Source organism: Boleophthalmus pectinirostris, unplaced genomic scaffold (genome assembly GCF_026225935.1).
Source record: "Boleophthalmus pectinirostris isolate CB_2022bp ecotype Guang Dong unplaced genomic scaffold, ASM2622593v1 HiC_scaffold_13, whole genome shotgun sequence".
NCBI classification, from domain to species: domain Eukaryota; kingdom Metazoa; phylum Chordata; class Actinopteri; order Gobiiformes; family Gobiidae; genus Boleophthalmus; species Boleophthalmus pectinirostris.
The window spans coordinates 2,142,364-2,164,863 of NW_026571036.1; the positions used below are offsets into that span (position 1 = coordinate 2,142,364).

General features: G+C 46.8%; 1 protein-coding gene across 1 annotated transcript in view; it reads left to right on the top strand.

Annotated features, from left to right (window-relative positions):
* The window catches only part of col12a1b (collagen, type XII, alpha 1b), a 257,397-nt gene extending 237,294 nt beyond the window's left edge, over nucleotides 1-20,103 (top strand). Inside the window, 13 exon segments of the mRNA XM_055149744.1 lie at nucleotides 366-419; nucleotides 3,482-3,577; nucleotides 3,741-3,794; nucleotides 4,691-4,711; nucleotides 4,713-4,745; nucleotides 5,190-5,243; nucleotides 11,029-11,100; nucleotides 11,237-11,272; nucleotides 11,979-12,045; nucleotides 12,168-12,356; nucleotides 12,951-13,019; nucleotides 13,661-13,831; nucleotides 19,806-20,103. Of these exon segments, the coding sequence (XP_055005719.1) occupies nucleotides 366-419; nucleotides 3,482-3,577; nucleotides 3,741-3,794; nucleotides 4,691-4,711; nucleotides 4,713-4,745; nucleotides 5,190-5,243; nucleotides 11,029-11,100; nucleotides 11,237-11,272; nucleotides 11,979-12,045; nucleotides 12,168-12,356; nucleotides 12,951-13,019; nucleotides 13,661-13,831; nucleotides 19,806-19,879 (990 nt within the window). The 3' untranslated portion in view covers nucleotides 19,880-20,103.
* The last annotated feature ends 2,397 nt before the right edge of the window (nucleotides 20,104-22,500 follow it).

The following is a 22,500-nucleotide window of genomic DNA, read 5'->3' on the forward strand; positions in this document are numbered from 1 at the left end:
TATAGACCAGGTTTTGACCGGGTTTAGACCTGGTTTAGACCGGGTTTAGACCTGGTTTAGACCGAGTTTAGACCAGGTTTACACCGGGTTTAGACCGAGTTTAGACTGGGTTTAGACTGGGTTTAGATCAGGCTTTAGTTCTGGTTTAGTCCTGGTTTAGTTCTGGTTTATTCTTGGTTTATTTTGTGGTTTGAAGCTGCGATTTGTTTTAAATTTCTACAGTTTATTCAGAAAAATCTCATAAATTGTAATTGTCCAAAATCAGGAAAAAAAACATCATTAAGGATTTTATTTATTTATTTATTGATATTTTATTTTTTATGATCATGTTTATTAATTAAAATTCTTGTTGTTTTGTTTTTCAGGGAGCTCCTGGGACCAAAGGCCCCCGAGGAGAGCGCGGAGAGACCGGTCCAGCTGTGAGTCTCTCTGTACAGAAATGACAGTGAAGTTTGTCTATTTTAGAAAATGATGAGGCTCCACCGTGTTTTTAAACTCCACACACCTTCACCACCTTCACATTTGGATCTTTTTAGTCCTGGAGCTGCAGTTTTTTTTTTGCAGTTCACGTGAAAACTGCAAAAACGTTTAAGATATAAACACTTAAATCTTTCAGAAAATAACTTCAAAATGGTGGAATTTATCTGTCCACACGGAAATTTAACTTCTTAAAATCATCTCAGAAATATTAATGACATAATAAATCTGAAAACAAGACGAAGAACCTGATAAAAGTTTGAAAGTTTTGGCCAGAGCAGAGAAATTTGTGGAGCGCACGGTGGAACATTTACAGAGTTTAGAGTTTTGGAGGAGAAGAAAAATCCGCGTGTGATTCGTTCATTTGTTTTTCAAAATAAAACAAAAAAAAAAAGAAAATGAAAATGAAAAAGAAAAAAACGATTTTCTTCATTATTTGTCTCCAAAACCAAAATTAAAAAACAGATAAAGATTTTTTTTTCAGTTTTCGATTTTTTGTTTAAATGGAAAATGGAAAAACGGATAATGGACTGAACAAGGACTAAACCAGGACTAAACCAGGACTGAAACCAGGACTCAAACAGGACTAAACCAGGACTCAAACAGGACTAAACTAACCAGGACTAACCAGGACTAAACCAGGACTAACCAGGACTGGAAACAGGACTAAACCAGGACTAAAGGACTGGAAAGGACTGAGGAACAGGACTTCGGGACCCAGGACCGGAACCAGACCAGGACTGATACCAGGACTTAGACCGGGACTGAGACCAAGACTGAGGCCGGGACCAGACTGGCACCAGACCATGATTGAGACAAGGCCCAGACTGGGACTTAGACCGAGACTGAGACTGAGGCTGGGACCAGACCAGGACTGAAGCTGGGACCAGACTGGGACCAGACCATGATTGAGACCAGGCCCAGACCAGGCCCAGACAGGGACCAGACTGGGACTGAGACCGGACCAGACTGGGACTGAGACCGGGACGAGACAAGGACTGAAAACAGTTTAGTCCTGGTTTCAGTCCTGGTTTAGTCCTGGTTTAGTCCTGGTTTAGTCCTGGTTTATTCCTGGTTTAGTCCAGTCCTGGTTTAGTCCTGGTTTTTTTCCATTTTTTTTTTCCATTTTTCATTTAAACACAAAATCGAAAACTGAAAAAACAAATCATTATCTTTTTTTAAAATTTTGGTTTTGGAGACAAATAATGAAGAAAACAGTTTTGTTTTTTTCTCTCATTTTTGGTTTTATTTTGAAAAACGCATGAACGAACGACACACAGATTGTGGAAAGACTCATAATAAAGAGATTCTCCAAACATGAAAAATGTGAATGAAACAAACACAAGTGCAGGTGTGTTTGTGAGGACTTGAAGCTCACACGAGTCGGGTTTAGATGAATTAGATGAAGTGTGGTTTAAAGACGAATGGGACGGTTGTGATTTGTGCGTTTGTCTTGATGAAGTGTCGTTGTCAGAGGTGGTTTTATGTACTCGGCCGTTCCGCGTCTTCTGTCTGAACCTGCCCAAAGTCTTCAGCTGAACCTGGCCCAGAGCGTCGTTTAAAGAAATAAATACAGTTGTGAAGTCGACGTTCAGACTGCCGCCGGAAGTGACCCCAATCTGATTTTTTTTTGGCCCCTGTGCTCCTGAATCTGATCTTTTAATGAGGATTTTTTGAAATGTGACCCAGGACACTTGGATCTGTGGTTTTGACATGTGACTTGAGTCTGAACGCTCAGGTCACATTCATCCCACCTACACGTCGAGCTCAGAGTCTCGTCAGTACATGCATCACAAACTTCCGTGCAATTTATTCTGGGAAGGATCCTCCGAAAAAGTGAGCATCAAACCTCCGTGTTTGTTTTCCCAGTGGGACGTGTCTGTTGTCAAAGTCGATCTTTTCAGGTCCTCGCTCGGTGTTTGTGGTGTATATATTTATTCTCTGTTCATGTTTGTGGTTCTGGTTCTGGGGTTTTTCTTCCTGATAATAACGTCGCTGTGTCTCTGGATACTCGTCCCTGATTGGTCGACGCGGCGTCTGACGCGAAAAGTTCAACATTTTCAACTTCTTGACGCTGACGCCTCGGACGCGCGTCTAGAGCGTCGACGCCAAAACGCTCAAAACGCGCCGCATCGACGCCAGACTCGCACCGCATTGACGCAGAAGACGCGCCGCAAAAACGCAGGACGCTCTAGTCGCGCGTCCACATCAACTTTACATAGAAACTGGACGCTTTGACGCTTTGGTGTGAACGAACCTTTAGGATCCAACAATCACACAATTAACAATGTCCGAATCCCAAAACTAAAACATGACAATATCAGAACCAGAAACAAAAGTGAAATGGTTCAAAAGACTTGAAAAGATCGACTTTGTCCAACAGACACATCCCACTGGGAAAACAAACATGGAGGTTTGATGAGCACTTTTTTAGAAAATTCTTCCAAGTGTGAATTGTGCGATGAACGGAAGTCTGAGATTCGGTTTACATGTTTATACATGTATACATGTATACATGTATACATGTATACATGTATTGGAGGAAAAATGAGTTTAAAGAGTTCATTCATATTTGAGGTGTTCGCTGTATTCAGGACAAATTGGAGGAGCTTCATCAGAACTGGGTGATTTTTGAAATGTTTGTCCAAAGAAACGTCCGAGTGCAGCTACAGACGAACCTGACTCCAGTGTCAACGAAAAATAAAGAACCTGCAAGAAAAATACAAGGAGACTAAAGACTCAAACAAAGGAAGCGGCCGTGGACGTGGGACCTGAACATTTTACCAACAACTGGACCAGATTTTGGAAGACGAGTCCAGAGTTTAGGCGACTTGTGTGACACTTTTGGGTTGTTTAAAGTTCACACTGGAGTCACACACAAGTCACTTTTAACTGGAAATGTGAACGACCTCGCAAAAAAAACAAAAAAAAACAGAATTGAGCTTTACACCCTGCAGTCTGAACGTAGTCTGACTGTATCTTCCTCTTCTCTCCTCTTCCTCAGGGCCCTATCGGACCTCGAGGAGACAACGGGCCCCCAGGACCCATGGGCCTCCCTGGACCTCAGGGCCCCAGCGGATTGTCCATCCCCGGAGAAGCTGTGAGTATCATCTGCCCCTCTCCTCTGCATCTTCTTACCCTCTGCTTCTTCATCTACTGCTCCTTTGACCTTCTCCTCTTCATCCTCTTCATCCACTTCATCCTCTGCTCTTTGGTCTTCCTCTTGTCTCTTTTATTCATATTTCTTTTGTTTTGTTTTCCAGGGGCGTCCTGGACCTAAAGGCGACCCCGGAGACTCGGGTCTACCTGGTCAGAAGGTGGGTCTGTGTGTGTTTGTGATGTTGTGGCTCCTCCTCGTGGTCTCCTCAGACTCTCCAGGTCTTGGACGGCTCCTCGGTCCAGGACGGAGACAGTTCTAATCTCTTTAATCCGACTGTAGCTCATGTGTCTGCGGCTCTTTACGAGGCGCTGACAGACGAGGAGGCCACAGGGAGTCACGAGTCTGAGGAACGCCGAGGTGTTCAGGGAACGCTGGAAAAACACGAGGGGAAGAGCCGCAGGGAGTCACGGGTCTGAGGAGTCACGGGTCTGAGGAGCTCAGAGAAGCTCAGGGGAAAAACACGAGCTGATTCAAGATTTAAGACGAACGTTTTTGTAAAAGCATTTTTACGACACAATTTAATACAACGATAAAACATCTCACGCTCACAGACCAGGACTGGATCCTGGACCAGGTCTGGATCCTGGACCAGGTCTCGAACCAGGTCTGGATGATGGACAAGGTCTCGAACCAGGTCTGGATGATGGACAAGGTCTGGAATCTGGACCAGGTCTGGAACTAGGTCTGGATCCTGGACCAGGTCTGGAACCAGGTCTGGATCCTGGACCAGGTCTGGATCCTGGACCAGGTGTGGAACCAGGTCTGGATGATGGACAAGGTCTGGAACCTGGACCAGGTCTGAAACTTGGACCAGGTCTGGATTATGGACAAGGTCTAAATCCTGGACCAGGTCTGAATCCTGGACCAGGTCTGGAACCAGGTCTGGAACCAGGTCTGGATCCTGGACCAGGTCTGGAAAAAGGTCTGAATCCTGGACCAGGTCTGAATCCTGGACCAGGTCTGGAACCAGGTCTGGATCCTGGACCAGATCTGGAACCAGGTCTGGATCCTGGACCAGGTCTTTCTGTAGTGAAAAGTCTTCTTTCGTTCCAGGGTCTTCCAGGACCTCCAGGCCCCGCTGGGACCCTTGGGACCGGCCGGAATCCGGGTGAGTGACAGTTTATAATCACACTGGGGGGGTTCTACATGTGTCTCTATGGTGGAAAGTTCAGCAGTTACTGTGGTCACAACGCACACATTAGAAAACACTGATAAAAAAGTTTCAGATTCTGTTTAGTTTAGTTTGATTTTCAACAAAAAGATGAAAGTGAAAAACTGTTGGCTAATGCTAATGCTAATGCTAATGCTAATGCTAATGCTAGAGGGACTTGTTTATCTGCACAGATTTTCTCTCCCGTTGACCTGAGTTCAGACAGTTCGGGTCTTTCGTTCAGATTGTGTTTAAATAAACTGGTGTTAAAGTGTTTGATGAAGCGTCAGACGCAGCAGTGCCTCTGTTAGCGTCTCGTCTCGCGTTGGTGACGTCAGGTTCAGTTTTTCTTCTTCTTTGTTCTGAAACTTTCACTTAAAAACTCGGTGCTGCCCCCTGCAGGGACCACAAGGGAAGGAAGGACCCGCCGGACCCAGAGGAGCTCCAGGTCCAATGGTGAGTCCAAGACCAGACCAAGACCAAGACCAGACCAAGACCAAAATCAAGACCAGACCAAGACCAAGACCAAGACCAGACAAGACCAGACAAAGACCAGACAAAGACCAGACCAAGACCAAGACCAAAATCAAGACCAGACCAAGACCAAGACCAGACCAAGACCAGACAAAGACCAGACCAAGACCAAAATCAAGACTAGAGCAAGACCAAGTCCAAAATCAAGACCAGACCAAGACCAGACCAAGACCAGACCAAGACCAAGACCAAAATCAAGACCAGAGCAAGACCAAGTCCAAAATCAAGACCAGACCAAGACCAAAATCAAGACCAGAGCAAGACCAGGTCCAAAATCAAGACCAGACCAAGACCAGACCAAGATCAAGATCAGACCAAGATCAAAACCTGACCAAGATCAATACCAGGCCAAGATCAAGACAAGACCAAGACAAGACCAAAACCAGTTCAAGACCAGTTCAAGACCAGTCCAAGACCAGACCAAAATCAAAACCCAAACCAAGACTAAACCAAGACAAGACCAAGACCAGACCAAGACCAAGACCAAGACCAAGACCAAGATCAAGACCAAGACCAAGACTAGAGCAAGGCCAGACCAGACCAAGACCAGACCAAGACCAGACCAAGAACAGACCAAGAAAAGACCAAGACCAGACCAAGACCAGACCAAGACCCAAACCAAGACTAAACCAAGACAAGACCAAGACCAGACCCAGACTGTACCTGACCTGAAGTATGTGTGTACTGACCTGGTTCTGGGCAAAAAAGGGTTATGGATCAGAAGGTTTCAGCTCTCAGAGGTCGACACCAGTAATAACACAATAATAACACATGAATAACACAGTAATAACACAGAATAACACATGAATAACACAGGAATAACACAGTAATAACACAATAATAACACATAATAACACATGAATAACACAGAATAACACAGGAATAACACATGAATAACACAGGAATAACACATGAATAACACAGACAGCAGTTTGTTGTTTATTAAAGGGCCCATATTTTCTATTTTCTGATCTGTTCTAATGTCGTTTCCTCGTCACAAACACACCTGCACGTTTAGGCTGAAAACACTCTGGTCCACCTCGTGATGTCATCATGTGGTGATACAGGAAGTGCTCCACTGCGTTTTTTAAACTCCACACACCTTCGTTAGAATCATTTGGATCAGTTCAGTCCTGGAGCTGCCGATCTCTACAGAACTAAAAGTAAAAGGAGCCGTTCACTTGAAAACTACCACTTCGTGACATCACAAGGTGGAGCGGAGCGTTTGGAGCTTTGGAGATGTAGACAGACGAATAATTGACATGTGAATGAAACGAAACACAAGTCCGGGTCTGTTTTTGATGAGGAAACAACATCGTAACTTGACTTAAAGCTCAGGAGTCGGTTTAATGTGCTACAGGAGTTTTACAGCGGGGGGGGGGGGGGTCACCAAAGTGTTTTCTCTGGGGCCACAGTTTGGCTCCTGACTGGGCCGGGGGCCGGGGTCAGGTCAGATGATGAAGGAACACACGCTGACGAGGAGCCAGGTCGACTTTCACCCGCCGAATCCCGTCTTCTGTCGTTTGCCCTCACATGCTCACGTTCTCTCTGTGCTCGGTTTAATAATGACGACGCAGAGTAGATTCTCTGAAAACCTCCACATTTTCTTTACAGATCAGAAAAACTGCACGCTTCTCATACTGAACAAAAAAAGTAATCCGTCTGCTGTTCTTTGAAAAGTCGGCGCTTTAGGTCAACTTTTCGTATATTTTAAAACTCGTCGTTTTGCCGTCCTTATCCGCACTACAGAACTCTGCGCGTGCGTCGACTGGCACCGTTCGATCTCCTCGAGTTTGTCACGTGACGAAAATCCAGCGTTCATCGGAAATACGTCGTATAACTAATTAAATATAAATATAAATACTTCGTATAAATATCGTGTTTTGATTGAAAACAACAACAACAAAATAATAGAAGATGCAGACGTGTTATTATTTGCCAAAAAAGTAAATTAAAAAAATAGACCAGGCCTTAGTTTGATGACCCCCAGTGTAATAACAGCACAATAACAGTGTAATAACAGCACAATAACAGTGTAATAACAGCACAATGTAATAACAGTAAATACAGTAATAATAACAGTAATAACAGTGTATTAAGTGTATTAAGAGTGTTTTGAGAGTGAAAGTGACACACAGTACAGGCGAGTTTCATTGTTGACAAAAGCGCGCGTTGCATGCTGGGAATTATTTTGGTCGGCGGCAAGAAACACTAATTGAACATGACGGACGGAGCGAGAAAGTATGTAAAGGGTGTTGATCCTGGTTATTTATCCAGTCTAACGGCAGACGACCCAAGACCATTTGACCAGAAATTGGTCATAAACATCGACGGACGACAAATCACCCTTTTCAACCCCGACAAAAGGTGGAACAAACCAAATTTCTGGTCAGAATCTCCAACTACCTGGACAAATATTCACTTGGGCGACATCCACAATGACTTGGTGGAAACTCCTGGGCCATTCACAGCAGAAAAGATGAAAACCTCCAAGAGTCTGGATGTGTTGTTGAACTTGTTGAGTCCACGGTTTGTTAGGATCTTCTACGTTTGCTCTGCGGATGTTTGAAAGTCGTTTAATTCACCGTTAGCGGTTCTTTTCACTCAGAATATGAAAAAGACATTTTCCTTCTTCCGTGCTTCTATTTGTGCGTCCGATAATGCAGCAGGAATTTATTTAAGGTTACACACTGTGTTTGACGCTACTGTGTTTCTTGCCTTCGACCAAAATATTTCTCAGCAGCAACACAGGCTTTTAATAACAATGACGTCAGCTGAAACTCGCCTATAATAACAGCACAATAACAGTATATTCATAGTGTATTAAGAGTTTATAAAGAGTGAAAGTGACACAGTGTAAAATCCAAACTCTCGTCGTCTGCAGAAACAGTGTTGAGCTCCACAGTGAAAGTATTTTGACCTGAGCTTCAGTGATTTGTTTTCCAAAAATAAATATGGACAAATCAACAACAATAAGAAGAAGGTGGACAAAGACAGACCAGTGCCAACAGGTCAACTCGCCAACACTACAACGCACCAACACTACAGCGCACCAACACTACAGCGCGCCAACATGTCAACATGCCAACAGGTCAACTCGCCAACACTACAACGCGCCAACACTACAACGCACCAACACGTCAACACGCCAACGCTACAACGCACCAACGCTACAACGCACCAACACGTCAACACGCCCAACACTACAACACGCCAACACTACAACGCACCAACACTACAACGCACCAACACTACAACGTGCCAACACTACAACGCACCAACACGCCAACGCTACAACGCACCAACACTACAACACACCAACACGTCAACACTCAACTCACCAACGCTACAACGCACCAACACTACAACGCACCAACACTACAACGCGCCAACGCTACAACGCACCAACACTACAACACGCCAACACGCAACGCACCAACACGTCAACAACCTCAACTCGCCAACACGTGCCAACGCTGCAACGCACCAACACTACAACGCACCAACACGCCAACTCGCCAACCCTACAACGCACCAACACTACAACACGCCAACGCACAACGCACCAACACTACAACACACCAACACGTCAACACCTCAACTCACCAACGCGCCAACGCTACAACGCACCAACACTACAACGCACCAACACCTCAACTCGCCAACGCTACAACGCACCAACACTACAACACACCAACACGTCAACACCTCAACTCACCAACGCGCCAACGCTACAACGCACCAACACTACAACGCACCAACACCTCAACGCGCCAACGCTACAACGCACCAACACTACAACACGCCAACACTACAACGCACCAACACGTCAACACCTCAACTCGCCAACGTGCCAACGCTGCAACGCACCAACACTACAATGCACCAACACGCCAACACACCAATCGCCACGCTACAACGCACCAACACGCCAACTCGCCAACGCTACAACGCACCAACACTACAACACGCCAACTCGCCAACGCTACAACGCACCAACACTACAACACGCCAACTCGCCAACGCTACAACGCACCAACACTACAACGCGCCAACGCTACAACGCACCAAAGCTACAACACGTCAACACGCCAACACTACAACGCGCCAACACTACAACGCGCCAACACTACAACGCACCAACACGTCAACACCTCAACTTGCCAACGCTACAACGCACCAACACTACAACGCACCAACACGTCAACACCTCAACTTGCCAACGCTACAACGCACCAACACTACAACGCACCAACACGTCAACACCTCAACTCGCCAACGTGCCAACGCTGCAACGCACCAACACTACAACGCACCAACACGCCAACACACCAACTCGCCAACGCTACAACGCACCAACACGCCAACTCGCCAACGCTACAACGCACCAACACTACAACTCGCCAACGCTACAACGCACCAACACTACAACACGCCAACTCGCCAACGCTACAACGCACCAACACTACAACGCGCCAACGCTACAACGCACCAACACTACAACACGCCAACTCGCCAACGCTACAACGCACCAACACTACAACACGCCAACGCTACAACGCACCAACACTACAACGCGCCAACACTACAACGCACCAACACTACAACGCACCAACACGTCAACACCTCAACTTGCCAACGCTACAACGCACCAACACTACAACGCGCCAACACTACAACGCACCAACACGTCAACACCTCAACTTGCCAACGCTACAACGCACCAACACTTACAACGCACCAACACGGCAAACACCTCAACTTGCCAACGCGCCAACGCACCAACACTACAACGCACCAACACGCCAACACGTCAACACGCCAACACTACAACGCACCAACACTACAACGCACCAACACGCCAACACTACAACACGCCAACGCTACAACGCACCAACACGTCAACACGCCAACACTACAACGCGCCAACACTACAACACGCCAACACGTCAACACCTCAACTCGCCAACGCACCAACGCTACAACGCACCAACACTACAACACGCCAACTCGCCAACGCTACAACGCACCAACACTACAACACGCCAATGCCACAACGCACCAACACTACAACACGCCAATGCCACAACACGCCAACGCTACAACACGTCAACACGCCAACACTACAACACGTCAACACGCCAACACTACAACGCACCAACACTACAACGCACCAACACTACAACACGCCAACACGTCAACACCTCAACTCGCCAACGCTACAACGCACCAACACTACAACGCACCAACACTACAACACGCCAACACGTCAACACCTCAACTCGCCAACACTACAACACGCCAACACTACAACACGCCAACACCTCAACTCGCCAGCTCACCTACAAACAGCCCCTGCAGACACTAGAACTTTTCACAGATCAAAGTTTTACCTGAGCACATGTCCAAAGGGGTGTGTCTGTGCACCTGTCTCTGCTCCTGTCTCTGCACCTGTCTCTGCACCTGTCTCTGCACCTGTCTCTGATCCTGTCTCTGCACCTGTCTCTGCACCTGTCTCTGCTCCTGTCTCTGCTCCTGTCTCTGCACCTGTCTCTGCACCTGTCTCTGCACCTGTCTCTGCACCTGTCTCTGCTCCTGTCTCTGCACCTGTCTCTGATCCTGTCTCTGCTCCTGTCTCTGCACCTGTCTCTGCACCTGTCTCTGCTCCTGTCTCTGCACCTGTCTCTGATCCTGTCTGTTGTTCCAGGGACCTCCAGGATCTCCAGGAGTCCAGGGAAATGCAGGAACTCCGGGAAAACCAGGAGACAACGGTACACCTGTGAGTTCAGTCATCTGTACTACTACTACTACTACTACTACTACTACTACTACTACTACTACTACTACTACTACTACTACTACTACTACTACTATTACTACACTGCAGTACTTTGATTTTGTTTGTTATGTCTCAGGGTCCGGCCGGTCTGAAGGGAGACAAAGGAGAGAGAGTGAGTTTTGCATTTTATATCCTCCTTTAGAATAAACATGATGTGGTGAAAGTATCATAAGAGCCCATGTGAAGTCCTGTTGTAGTCCTGGTTCAGTCCTGGTTCAGTCCTGGTTTAGTCCTGGTTCAGTCCTGGTTTAGTCCTGGTTCAGTCCTGGTTTAGTCCTGTTCAGTCCTGGTTTAGTCCTGGTTTAGTCCTGGTTCAGTCCTGGTTTAGTCCTGGTTCAGTCCTGGTTTAGTCCTGGTTTAGTCCTGGTTTAGTCCTGGTTCAGTCCTGTTTAGTCCTGGTTCAGTAGTCCTGGTTCAGTCCTGGTTCAGTCCTGGTTTAGTCCTGGTTTAGTCCTGGTTCAGTCCTGGTTTTAGTCCTGGTTTAGTCCTGGTTTAGTCCTGGTTCAGTCCTGGTTTAGTCCTGGTTCAGTCCTGGTTCAGTCCTGGTTCAGTCCTGGTTTAGTCCTGGTTAGTCCTGGTTCAGTCCTGGTTCAGTCCTGGTTTAGTCCTGGTTTTAGTCCTGGTTTAGTCCTGGTTCAGTCTGGTTTAGTCCTGGTTTAGTCCTGGTTTAGTCCTGGTTCAGTCCTGGTTAGTCCCCTGGTTCAGTCCTGGTTTAGTCCTGGTTCAGTCCTGGTTCAGTCCTGGTTTAGTCCTGGTTCAGTCCTGGTTTAGTCCTGGTTTAGTCCTGGTTTAGTCCTGACTGAGTCTTGTTGTTTCAGGGAGACTTTGCTCCTCAGAACATGATGCGTTCGATCGCTCGTCAGGTCTGTGAACAGATCGTCAACTGTGAGTAAAACAAACTGTGTCGACTCAGGATCATTTAAGTCTGACTCATTTACTCCTGTTTATTAAATAAACCCCGACTCTCTCCTCCTCTTCTTCTCTCTCTTCTCTCTCTCCGTCCACAGCTCAGATGAGTCGTGTGAACACTCTTCTGAATCAGATTCCAAACGGTCAGTACCGCAGCAGTAACAACCCCGGACCCGCGGGGCCCCCAGGACCATCCGGACCCCAGGGACCCAGAGGAGAGCCAGGACCCGCCGGGCGCAACGGCTTCCCAGGAAGCCCAGGACAACAAGGCCTGCAGGGAGAGAGAGGTGAGGAGGGAGAGAGGGAGGGAGGGAGGAGGGAGAGAGGGAGGAGGAGGGAGGAGAGGAGGAGAGAGAGGGAGGGAGAGAGAGAGAGAGAGGAGAGGGAGAGGAGAGGAGGAGGGAGGGGGAGGGAGAGGAGAGGGAGGAGGGAGGAGGAGAGAGAGAGGGAGAGAGGGAGAGAGAGGGAGGGAGGAGGAGAGAGAGAGAGGGAGAGGGAGAGAGGAGGAGAGGAGAGGAGAGAGGGAGAGAGAGAGAGGGAGAGGGAGAGAGAGAGAGAGAGGAGAGAGAGAGAGAGGGGAGAGGAGAGAGAGAGAGAGGAGAGAGGGAGGAGGGAGAGAGAGGAGAGGAGAGAGGGAGAGAGAGGAGGGAGAGGGAGAGAGAGAGAGAGAGGAGAGAGGGAGAGAGAGATGGAGATGGAGAGGGATGGAGGAGGGATGGATGGAGGGATGGATGGAGAGATGGATGGAGAGATGGATGGATGGAGATGGATGGATGGAGGGATGGACAGAGTGTGTAGATCTGCTGCTGCTGTAGATTTTTATTTCTCTGAGTTTAATCTGATCTTGGATCAAGTGTCACATAAACTGTGTGTCTCCTCAGGGCCTCCAGGAGAGAAGGGAGACAGAGGCACATCTGTGGTGGGATCCAAGGGCCCCCGAGGCCCCCCAGGTCTGTACATCACACTGTAATAACACTGAGGCCCCCGAGGGCCCCAGGTCTGTACATCACACTGTAATAACACTGAGGCCCCCGAGGCCCCCCAGGTCTGTACATCACACTGTAATAACACTGAGGCCCCTGAGGGCCCCCAGGTCTGTACATCACACTGTAATAACACTGAGGCCCCGAGGGCCCCAGGTCTGTACATCACACTGTAATAACACTGAGGCCCCTGAGGGCCCCAGGTCTGTACATCACACTGTAATAACACTGAGGCCCAGGCACTGTACATCAACACTGAGGCCCCCGAGGTCCCCAGGTGTACATGTATAACACTGAGGCCCCTGAGGGCCCCAGGTCTGTACATCACACTGTAATAACACTGAGGCCCCTGAGGGCCCCAGGTCTGTACATCACACTGTAATAACACTGAGGCCCCTGAGGGCCCCAGGTCTGTGTGAGACACATTAGACAATAAAACTCTTATATTTCCTGAGACACACTCAGGTAATTCCCCACTGTTACCTAGCAACAGGACTGTTGTCAGGTTCAGGACCAGGACCTGGTTCAGTCCTGGTTTAGTTCTCGTCCAGTCCTGGTTTTGTCCTGTTTCAGTTCTGGTTCCTGGTCTAACCTCTCTTCTCTCTCAGGACCTCCCGGTGAGTCCAGGACCGGGCCCCCGGGCCCCCCTGGCGCTGCCGGTGCCCGTGGACCCCCGGGCAGACAGGGGTACCCGGGTATCCGCGGGCCCCCCGGTCCGGCCGGGTACTGCGACTCGTCTCAGTGTGTGGGCATCCCCTACAACGGCCAGGGCTACGCCGGTGAGTCCCACATCGGGTTTAGACCCAACGCGGTTTAAACTAGTCTGGATTAACTCAACCCAACCTCAGGCACCGCAGAGTCTGGACGGAGGACTGAGACCTGGTTTAGACCTGGTTTAGACCTGGTTTAGACCTGGTTTAGACCTGGTTTAGACCTGGTTTAGACCTGGTTTGGGCCTGGTTTTGACCTGGTTTAGACCTGGTTTAGACCTGGTTTGGGCCTGGTTTAGACCTGGTTTAGACCTGGTTTAGGCCTGGTTTAGACCTGGTTTAGACCTGGTTTAGGCCTGGTTTAGACCTGGTTTAGTCCTGGTTTAGACCTGGTTTTAGACCTGGTTTAGACCTGGTTTAGACCTGGTTTTGACCTGGTTTAGACCTGGTTTAGACCTGGTTTAGACCTGGTTTAGACCTGGTTTTGACCTGGTTTAGACCTGGTTTAGTCCTGGTTTAGACCTGGTTTAGGCCTGGTTTAGGCCTGGTTTAGACCTGGTTTAGACCTGGTTTAGACCTGGTTTAGACCTGGTTTAGACCTGGTTTAGACCTGGTTTAGGCCGTTTAGTCCTGGTTTAGGCCTGGTTTAGAGACCTGGTTTAGACCTGGTTTAGGTTTACCTGGTTTAGACCTGGTTTAGACCTGGTTTAGACCTGGTTTAGACCTGGTTTAGACCTGGTTTAGACCTGGTTTAGACCTGGTTTAGACCTGGTTTAGACCTGGTTTAGACCTGGTTTAGGCCTGGTTTGGTTAGACCTGGTTTAGACCTGGTTTACCTGGTTTAGACCTGGTTTTTTACCTGGTTTAGACCTGGTTTAGACCTGGTTTAGTCCTGGTTTAGACCTGGTTTAGCCTGGTTTTGGTTTAGGTTTAGACCTGGTTTACTGGGGTTTAGACCTGGTTTAGGCCTGGTTTATGGTTTACCTGGTTTACCTGTGGTTAGACCTGGTTTAGCCTGGTTTGACCCTGGTTTATGGTTTAGGCCTGGTTTAGTCCTGGTTTAGGCCTGGTTTAGACCTGGTTTAGGCCTGGTTTAGACCTGGTTTAGACCCGGGTTAGACCTGTTTTAGTCGTGTTGGTCTCGGTCTCGGTCTCTCGGTGTCTGGGTCAAATGCATGTGTTTAACTCAAACTAAACCTGCATTTTGACATGATTAATCCTGACTCATGTTTTTAAGCCTGACTAACTGTGATGCGTTCGCTGCCCTGACCTCTGGCTCGTCATTTTCAGGTTCACGCCGTTAAAGAGTTTAACTTTCACTCAAACGCAGCACGGCACTAACCGGTCCAAACCACCCGACCGCCGCTCAGCCCGTCCCCGCCCCCGAGCCCGTAACCTCTCACCAAGTCCGACTAACCCAGACCGGATCATCTAAGCCTGAGTTACTCACAGCAACCCTGAGTCTGAACCACACCGGGAAGAGCTCAACCCTCTGTAAACCTCACCCGCGGGTTTTAGTTGAACCACACGCTGGGTTTTTCCCCTCGCCGTCCCCCTGCTCTAATGTGACGTGATGTTCCGCAGTGAGGCTTTAAAGGAGCTCGGACAGTTTTAAAGAAAGAAACGAGTCACGATCAGAGTTTGTCTCAGTTTCGGTTTACGTTCAGGCATCGCGTGAAGCTCAGAACCTCCAGAGCTGCCTCCTCCTCCTCCTCCTCCTCCTCCTCCTTCCTGATCCGCAGACGCCGCACTAGCACCGCCTCAGGACCGGTGCGGGTTCTGGGGTTCAGGGAGCAACCGTTCACATCACAGAGAGAAGCGTTTTAGGTTTAAACCAACTGGGATTTCGGCTTTGAACCAGCAAAACCCCGAACGAGAACGAGAACGACACGCGTGAGGCTCGTTCCGCTTCCGGTCGGAGAATCGTCCGGAACCAAAACGCCAAATTATCGACGTCACAAACCAGGAAGACGTTCGGAAACACGCGACGGCGGCGACGACTTCCGGCGGCCTCAAAGTCTGACAAAATCTAGGAAAAAAAAAATGAGAAAATGTCCCGGTTCGGATAATCGACAATTCCAACCTTCTCTAAATTTTGATCGTTTCCCCGCTGACGCAGAACGTACCCGAGCGCTCTGGGAACACGCGATTAGAAAAGATACGGACGATCATTTGTTCCGTCAGATTTTGAATTTTAAATACGACAGAATTTCTCACTTTGAATTTTTTTTAACTCTGAAAAAAAGATGTTTGAATTATTTTTATTCTGAATTTTAGTGGCCGAAATTTGAAGTTTACTTTCAATTCAAAATAAACACACACAAAAAAAATAAATAAATAAAATAAATCACCACAGATATTTTCAAGCCCTTGAAAAAATTCACAAGTCGAAATTCAGAACGTAAAATTCGCAACGAAAAATTTCACAGCAAAAATCCAAGATGCCAAGGCAGAAGCAATCGATCACGTGAGCGAGGAGGACAGAGGCTGTTTCCTATTGGCTGTTCTCATTCTGTGGGCGGGGTTTACACTTAACCAATCAAAGAGATGAGGTTTTGATGAGGTTAATTTTGACCAATCAGATCGCGTCACTACAACATTTCCTGTTTCTTACTAAGTTCGATCGATTCACTTTGGATCGATTGCTTCTGCCTCGGCATCTCGGATCGACTGAATTTTGACTGTTGAATTTGAAGGCTTGAAAATATTTGTGCTGAATATTTGAAAAGGTGATTTTTTTTTTTTTATATATATATTGAATTTCAGCAAACAAAAATTCATAATAAAAATAATTCAAACGTGTTTTTTTCAGAGTCAGCAGCTTTTAAAATTCAAAATCGGATGAAACGAATGATCTTCCGTAAAAAGACGAGATGAGTCCAAACGGCGCGTACGTCTGCAGGTTTCATTTTCCCGCCGAGCACGTTTACTCCAGCGGGTTTGGATTTTGGATTTTGTCAGACGTCCCACAGCGAACAGAGCCCAAAGGAAGTCGACATCGCACGTTTCCAAAACATCTTCCCGGTTTGTGACGCCAACGTGAATAAAGCCGACGAGAACAGAAATAAATGAGTCGTCAGAATCCGCGTGGCGTTCGTTCGTTCATTCGTTCATTCGTTTTTGTTTTGTTTTTTCAAAGTAAAACCAAAAATAAGACGAAAAACGAAAAAAACTACTTTTTTTTTCATTATTTGTCTCCAAAACCAAAATGAAAAAACAGATAATAATTTGTTTTTCCATTTTTTGATTTTGTGTTTAAATGAAAAATGGAAAAAACAGATAACGGACTAAACCAGGACTAAACCAGGTCTAATACAGGACTAAAAGAGGACTGAACCAGGACTAAAACAGGACTAAAACAAGACTAAAACAGACTAAACCAGGACTAAAACAGGACTAAAACAAGACTAAACTAGGACTGAACCAGGACTAAAACTGGACTAAAACTGAACTGAACCAAGACTGAACAAAGACTGAACCAGGACTGAACCAGGAATAAAACAGGACTAAACCAGGACTAAAACAGGACTGAAACAACACTAAAACAGGACTAAAACAAGACTAAACTAGGACTAAACCAGGACTAAAACTGGACTAAACCAGGACTGAACCAGGACTAAAACAAGACTAAAACTGGATTAAAGCAGGACTAAAACAGGACTAAAATAAGACTGAAACAAGACTAAACCAGGACTAAACTGGTCTCAGTCCTGGTCTCATTCCTGGTCCTGGTCCTGGCCTGGTCCCGGTTTCAGTTTTGATCTGGTCCTAGTCTCTGTCCTGATCACCCGACAGTCTACACCAGTCCTTCCCGACACTTGTGGTCCTGGTTTAGTCCTGTTTTAGTCCTGTTTTAGTCCTGGTTTAGTCCTGGTTTAGTCCTTTATCCCGGAAACGTCAATTATTCATTTAAACACAAAATCAAAAAGAATATTGTTGTTTTTTTAATTTTCTTATTTTTGGTTTTATTTTGAAAAACAAACGAACGAGCGACACGCGGATTCGTCGGGTTCGGTGTTTTCGTGATTCGAACAAATCGGCGTCAGAAAAGTTCTGAGTAAAAGCTGCATTCGGGTCAGGTTACATTTAAGGCTGTTCTGACGCGAGGAAATGTCCCACAGTGGAGCTTTAACCCCGTTCTCCCGGAGTCGTGTTTTTTTTTTGTTTTTTTTTTGAGGTTTACAAAGGGTTCAGTTTAAAAAGTGTGAAACGACTTCTCTGCTTCAAAACTCACGGCTCACACACTCACGTATCCACACACACGCTTTCTTATCTCTCTGTATTTCTCACTATTTTATTTTATTTTATTTTTATTTTATTTTATTTTATGAAAACTGGAAAACGGCGAAAGCAAAGAGGCGGGTCCACACGTCAGCCGATCGGACGAGACTTCAGACGACAAGAAAAACAAACTGATTTAGTGTTGAAATCATCATCATAATAAAAATAATAATAACGCCGTAAAATACCAAATAATATCCGGGGCGTTTATTTGTTTCAGTCATTTAACGGACCAGGCTTTTATTTGAGACCAGGCTTTTATTTGAGACCAGGCTTTTAGGCTTTTATTTGAGACCAGGAGATTCATTCCGTCCTCGCAAAAATCTTGATTATTTACAGTTTTGCGATGACCCGGCGAGTACTTTTCACGATTCCCGCCGCCTCGTCCTCGTCCGTTTCTTTTTCCTCGCACCTTTGCCGCGACTTTTTACCAATTTTATCAAATCATTTAACCAAAACTTCTTCCATTTCCTGCCCGTGATCAGTGTCGGGAAGTTTACTTTTAAAATGTAATCCCCTACAGATTACAGATTACACACACCAGAATTTAGTTTGTAACAGAATCCGTTAAGTTACTTTAGGTGAGTAAAGTAATCTGATTACTTTGGATTACTTGGTTTGTTGTAGAGAAGCAAAGACGAGGAAATTGTAACAGAAAATGTTTTGTCTGATAAAAGAAAATAAAAAGTCCAGACTTTACTGAACCAAATTAAAAATATTATTGACAGAAGAAGAAGAGACACGTCCACACAGCAGGATTTAGTCCTGGTTTAGACCTGGTTTAGACCTGGTTTAGACCTGGTTTTCCTGGTTTAGACTGGTTTAGACCTGGTTTAGTCTGGTTTAGTCCTGGTTTAGATCTGGTTTTAGACCTGGTTTAGACCTGGTTTAGACCTGGTTTAGTCCTGGTTTAGATCTAGTTTAAATCTAGTTTAGATCTAGTTTATACCTGGTTTTAGTCCTGGTTTAGACCTGGTTTAGTTCTGGTTTAGACCTGGTTTAGACCTGGTTTAGACCTGGTTTAGTCCTGGTTTAGTCCTGGTTTAGATCTGGTTTTAGACCTGGTTTAGACCTGGTTTAGTCCTGGTTTAGATCTAGTTTAGATCTAGTTTATACCTGGTTTTAGTCCTGGTTTAGACCTGGTTTAGACCTGGTTTAGACCTGGTTTAGTTCTGGTTTAGACCTGGTTTAGACCTGGTTTAGTCCTAAGAACTTTTACACCCTGAGATTTGGTCGTACAGTGAGTGAAAATCACCCTCTTGTTGTGAATATCGCTGAAGTGAATATTTGTCCAGGTAGTTGGAGATTCAGACCAGAAGTTTGGTTTGGTCCAGGTTTTGTCGGGGTTGAAAAGGGTGATTTGTCGTCCGTCGATGTTTATGACCAATTTGTGGTCAAATGGTCTTGGGTCGTCTGCCGTTAGACTGGATAAATAACCGGGATCAATACCCTTTACGTGCTTTCTCGCTCCGTCCGTCATGTTGAATTAGTGTTTCTTGCCGCCGACCAAAATAATTCCCATCATGCAACGCACGCTTTTGTCAACAATGAAACTCGTCTATAATTAGAGTTTTTATTGTCCCGGAGGAAGTGGGTCTGACAGAACGATCCAGACTCTAAACCGTCTCTAAACACGACGCCCCGGGTCGTCTCCGAGTCTCCGTCCCGTCAGAATAAAAGCGCTCGGCTCCGACACCGTGGCCCCGCCTCTTTCGCCCGCCTTTTATTTTGAAAGAGTCAGCTCCTCTTCCTGTCGCCTCAGGCCAGTCCCCGGTCCGGTCTCTGGACCAGACCGCGCCCCGGGTCCAGAGGAGGTCTCTAAGAACCAGGACTTAGCTTTGCACACGGCCCTCTGCTTCCGCCCGACCCTCCTGAAGCGACAGCGCCACCACCTGGAGAGGCTCATGTGTCTGTGAATATTTGTGTGGGAATGAAAGGGTCAAAGGAGCGAGCGACGGCGGCCGGAAGGACAAACCGCTCCAACTCATGACGTACACAAACTTTATTTCACTTCATTTAAAGACAAAAAACTATTCAACCAATCAACATCCACCGCTCTGACACGGCCCGGTTTAGTCCTGGTTTAGTCCTGGTTTAGACCTGGTTTAGACCTAAAATTGGCCTGTTTTAGTCCTGGTTTAGTCCTGTTTTAGAGAGCTGTTTTAGCCTGTTAGTCCTGGTATAGTTCTGGATGAGGCTTTGATTAATGAGTCCTGGTTTAGACCTGGTTTAGACCTGGTTTAGACCTGGTTTAGACCTGGTTTAGACCTGGTTAAGTCCTAAAATGGGCCTGTTTTTGTCCTGTTTTAGTCCCAGTTTAGTCGTGTTTTAGACAGTTGGTTTAGTCTTGGTCCAGTCCTAATACAGTCCTGGGTCTTTGATTAATGAGTCCTGGTTTAGACCTGGTTTAGACCTGGTTTAGAGACCTGAAATTGGCCTGAAATTGGCTTGGTTTAGTCCCAGTTTAGTCCTGTTTTAGAGAGTTGCTTTAGCCTGTAAGTCTTAGTATAGTTCTGGATTAATCTTTGATTAATGAGTCTGATTAGTTATGGTTTAGTCCTGGTTTAGTCCTAAACTGGGTCTGTTTTAGTCTCACTTTAGTCCTGCTTTTAGAGAGCTGGTTTAGACTTGGTCCAGTCCTAGTACAGTCCCGGGTCTTTGATTATTCTGGTTTAGACCTGGACCTGGTTTAGACCTGGTTTAGACCTGGACCTGGTTTAGACCTGGTTTAGACCTGGTTTAGACCTGGACCTGGTTTAGACGTACGAGACCCACTTTAACCAATCACCGTCCACCTCCACGATCCAAAAACTTACAGAGGAGGTTTTGTGCCAAATTCACTTTTTATGTTTGTTTTTTTTTAGCTTTATCCATGCGCTCTGAAGGGGGAGTGACTTAGCACGGGGAGCAAAGAAAGGGGAGACTCAGAATGTTGAAAACAAAAGTGAAACGAAACAATAAAAGGAAAAAAACACTTCAGTTTTAAATGAAAATACATTAAAAAAACAACATTTTCCTGCACCACAAACACGATTTAAAAAAGTAGAAATATTTAAAAATGGAACGTAGAAAAGATTAAATAAAATGTGTGAGTTTCTGGGCCGTTGTTTTTTTTTTTTGGAGCTGTGTCCTTCAGGGCCGCCGTAGCTCTGTGGGTTTGGAGATAGTTTTTTCTTTTTCTTTTTTTTTTTTTTGGTAAATGATTTGTGCGTTTGCGTGTAACATATGAGCTTCAGTTAAACCTGTGTCACGTCCCTTTAAGAGAAAACACGACGTCGCCCTCCTGTGGTCACATGACGCCGTCCTGTGGTCACATGACGCCGTCCCGTGGTCACATGACGCCTCCTGTGGTCACATGACATCATCTGTGGTCACATGACGCCGTCCCGTGGTCACATGAACGTCATCGTGGTCACATGACGCCGTCCGTGGTCACATGACGCCCTCCTGTGGTCACATGACGTCATTTCGTGGTCACATGACGCCGTCCCGTGGTCACATGACGTCCTCCTGTGGTCACATGACTCTGTACTTTTACATAATGTTTATTTACGTGTTTATTTCATTTACGCTGTTGTCGTCGTCGTCGTCGTCGTCGTTGTCGTTGTTGTTCTCATCACATCAGGAGTCAGTTTGAATCAGCCCAATTTCTTATTTATTTCAGGAACAAAAGAGGCATTTTTCAATAAAACTACTGAAAATTAAACCTGCTCCCGTCTCATTATTTTATATTTGTCCTCAGAAAGTTCTCCTCTCCTCCTCTGACCCTCTGACCCTCCTCTGACCCTCTTCTCCTCTGACCCTCTCCTCCTCTGACCTCTCTCCTCCTCTGACCCTCTCCTCTCTCCTCCTCTGACCTCTGACCTCTCTCCTCCTCTGACCCTCTGACCCTCTCTGACCCTCTCCTCCTCTCTCTGACCCTCTCCTCCTCTGACCTCTCCTCTCCTCTCCTGACCTCTCTCCTCTGACCCTCTCCTCTCCTCTGACTCTCTCCTCTGACCCTCTCCTCTCCCTCCTCTGACCTCTCTGACTCTGACCTCTCTGACCCTCTCCTCCTCTGACCCTCTCCTCCTCCTCTGACCCTCTCCTCTCTGACCTCTCTCTCTCTCTGACCCTCTCCTCCTCTGACCCTCTCCTCTCTCTCTGACCCTCTCTCCTCTGACCCTCTCTCTCCTCTGACCCTCCTCTCCTCCTCTGACCCTCTCCCTCCTCTGACCCTCTCCTCTCTCCTCTCCTCTGACCCTCTCCTCTCCTCTCTCTGACCCTCTCTCCTCTGACCTCTCTCTCTGACCTCTCTCCTCCTCTGACCCTCTCCTCTGACCTCTCTCTCCTCCTCTGACCCTCTCTCCTCTGACCCTCTCTCTCTGACCCTCTCTCCTCCTCTGACCCTCCTCTCTGACCCTCTCCTCCTCTGACCCTCTCCTCCTCTGACCCTCTTCCTCCTCTGACCTCTCTCT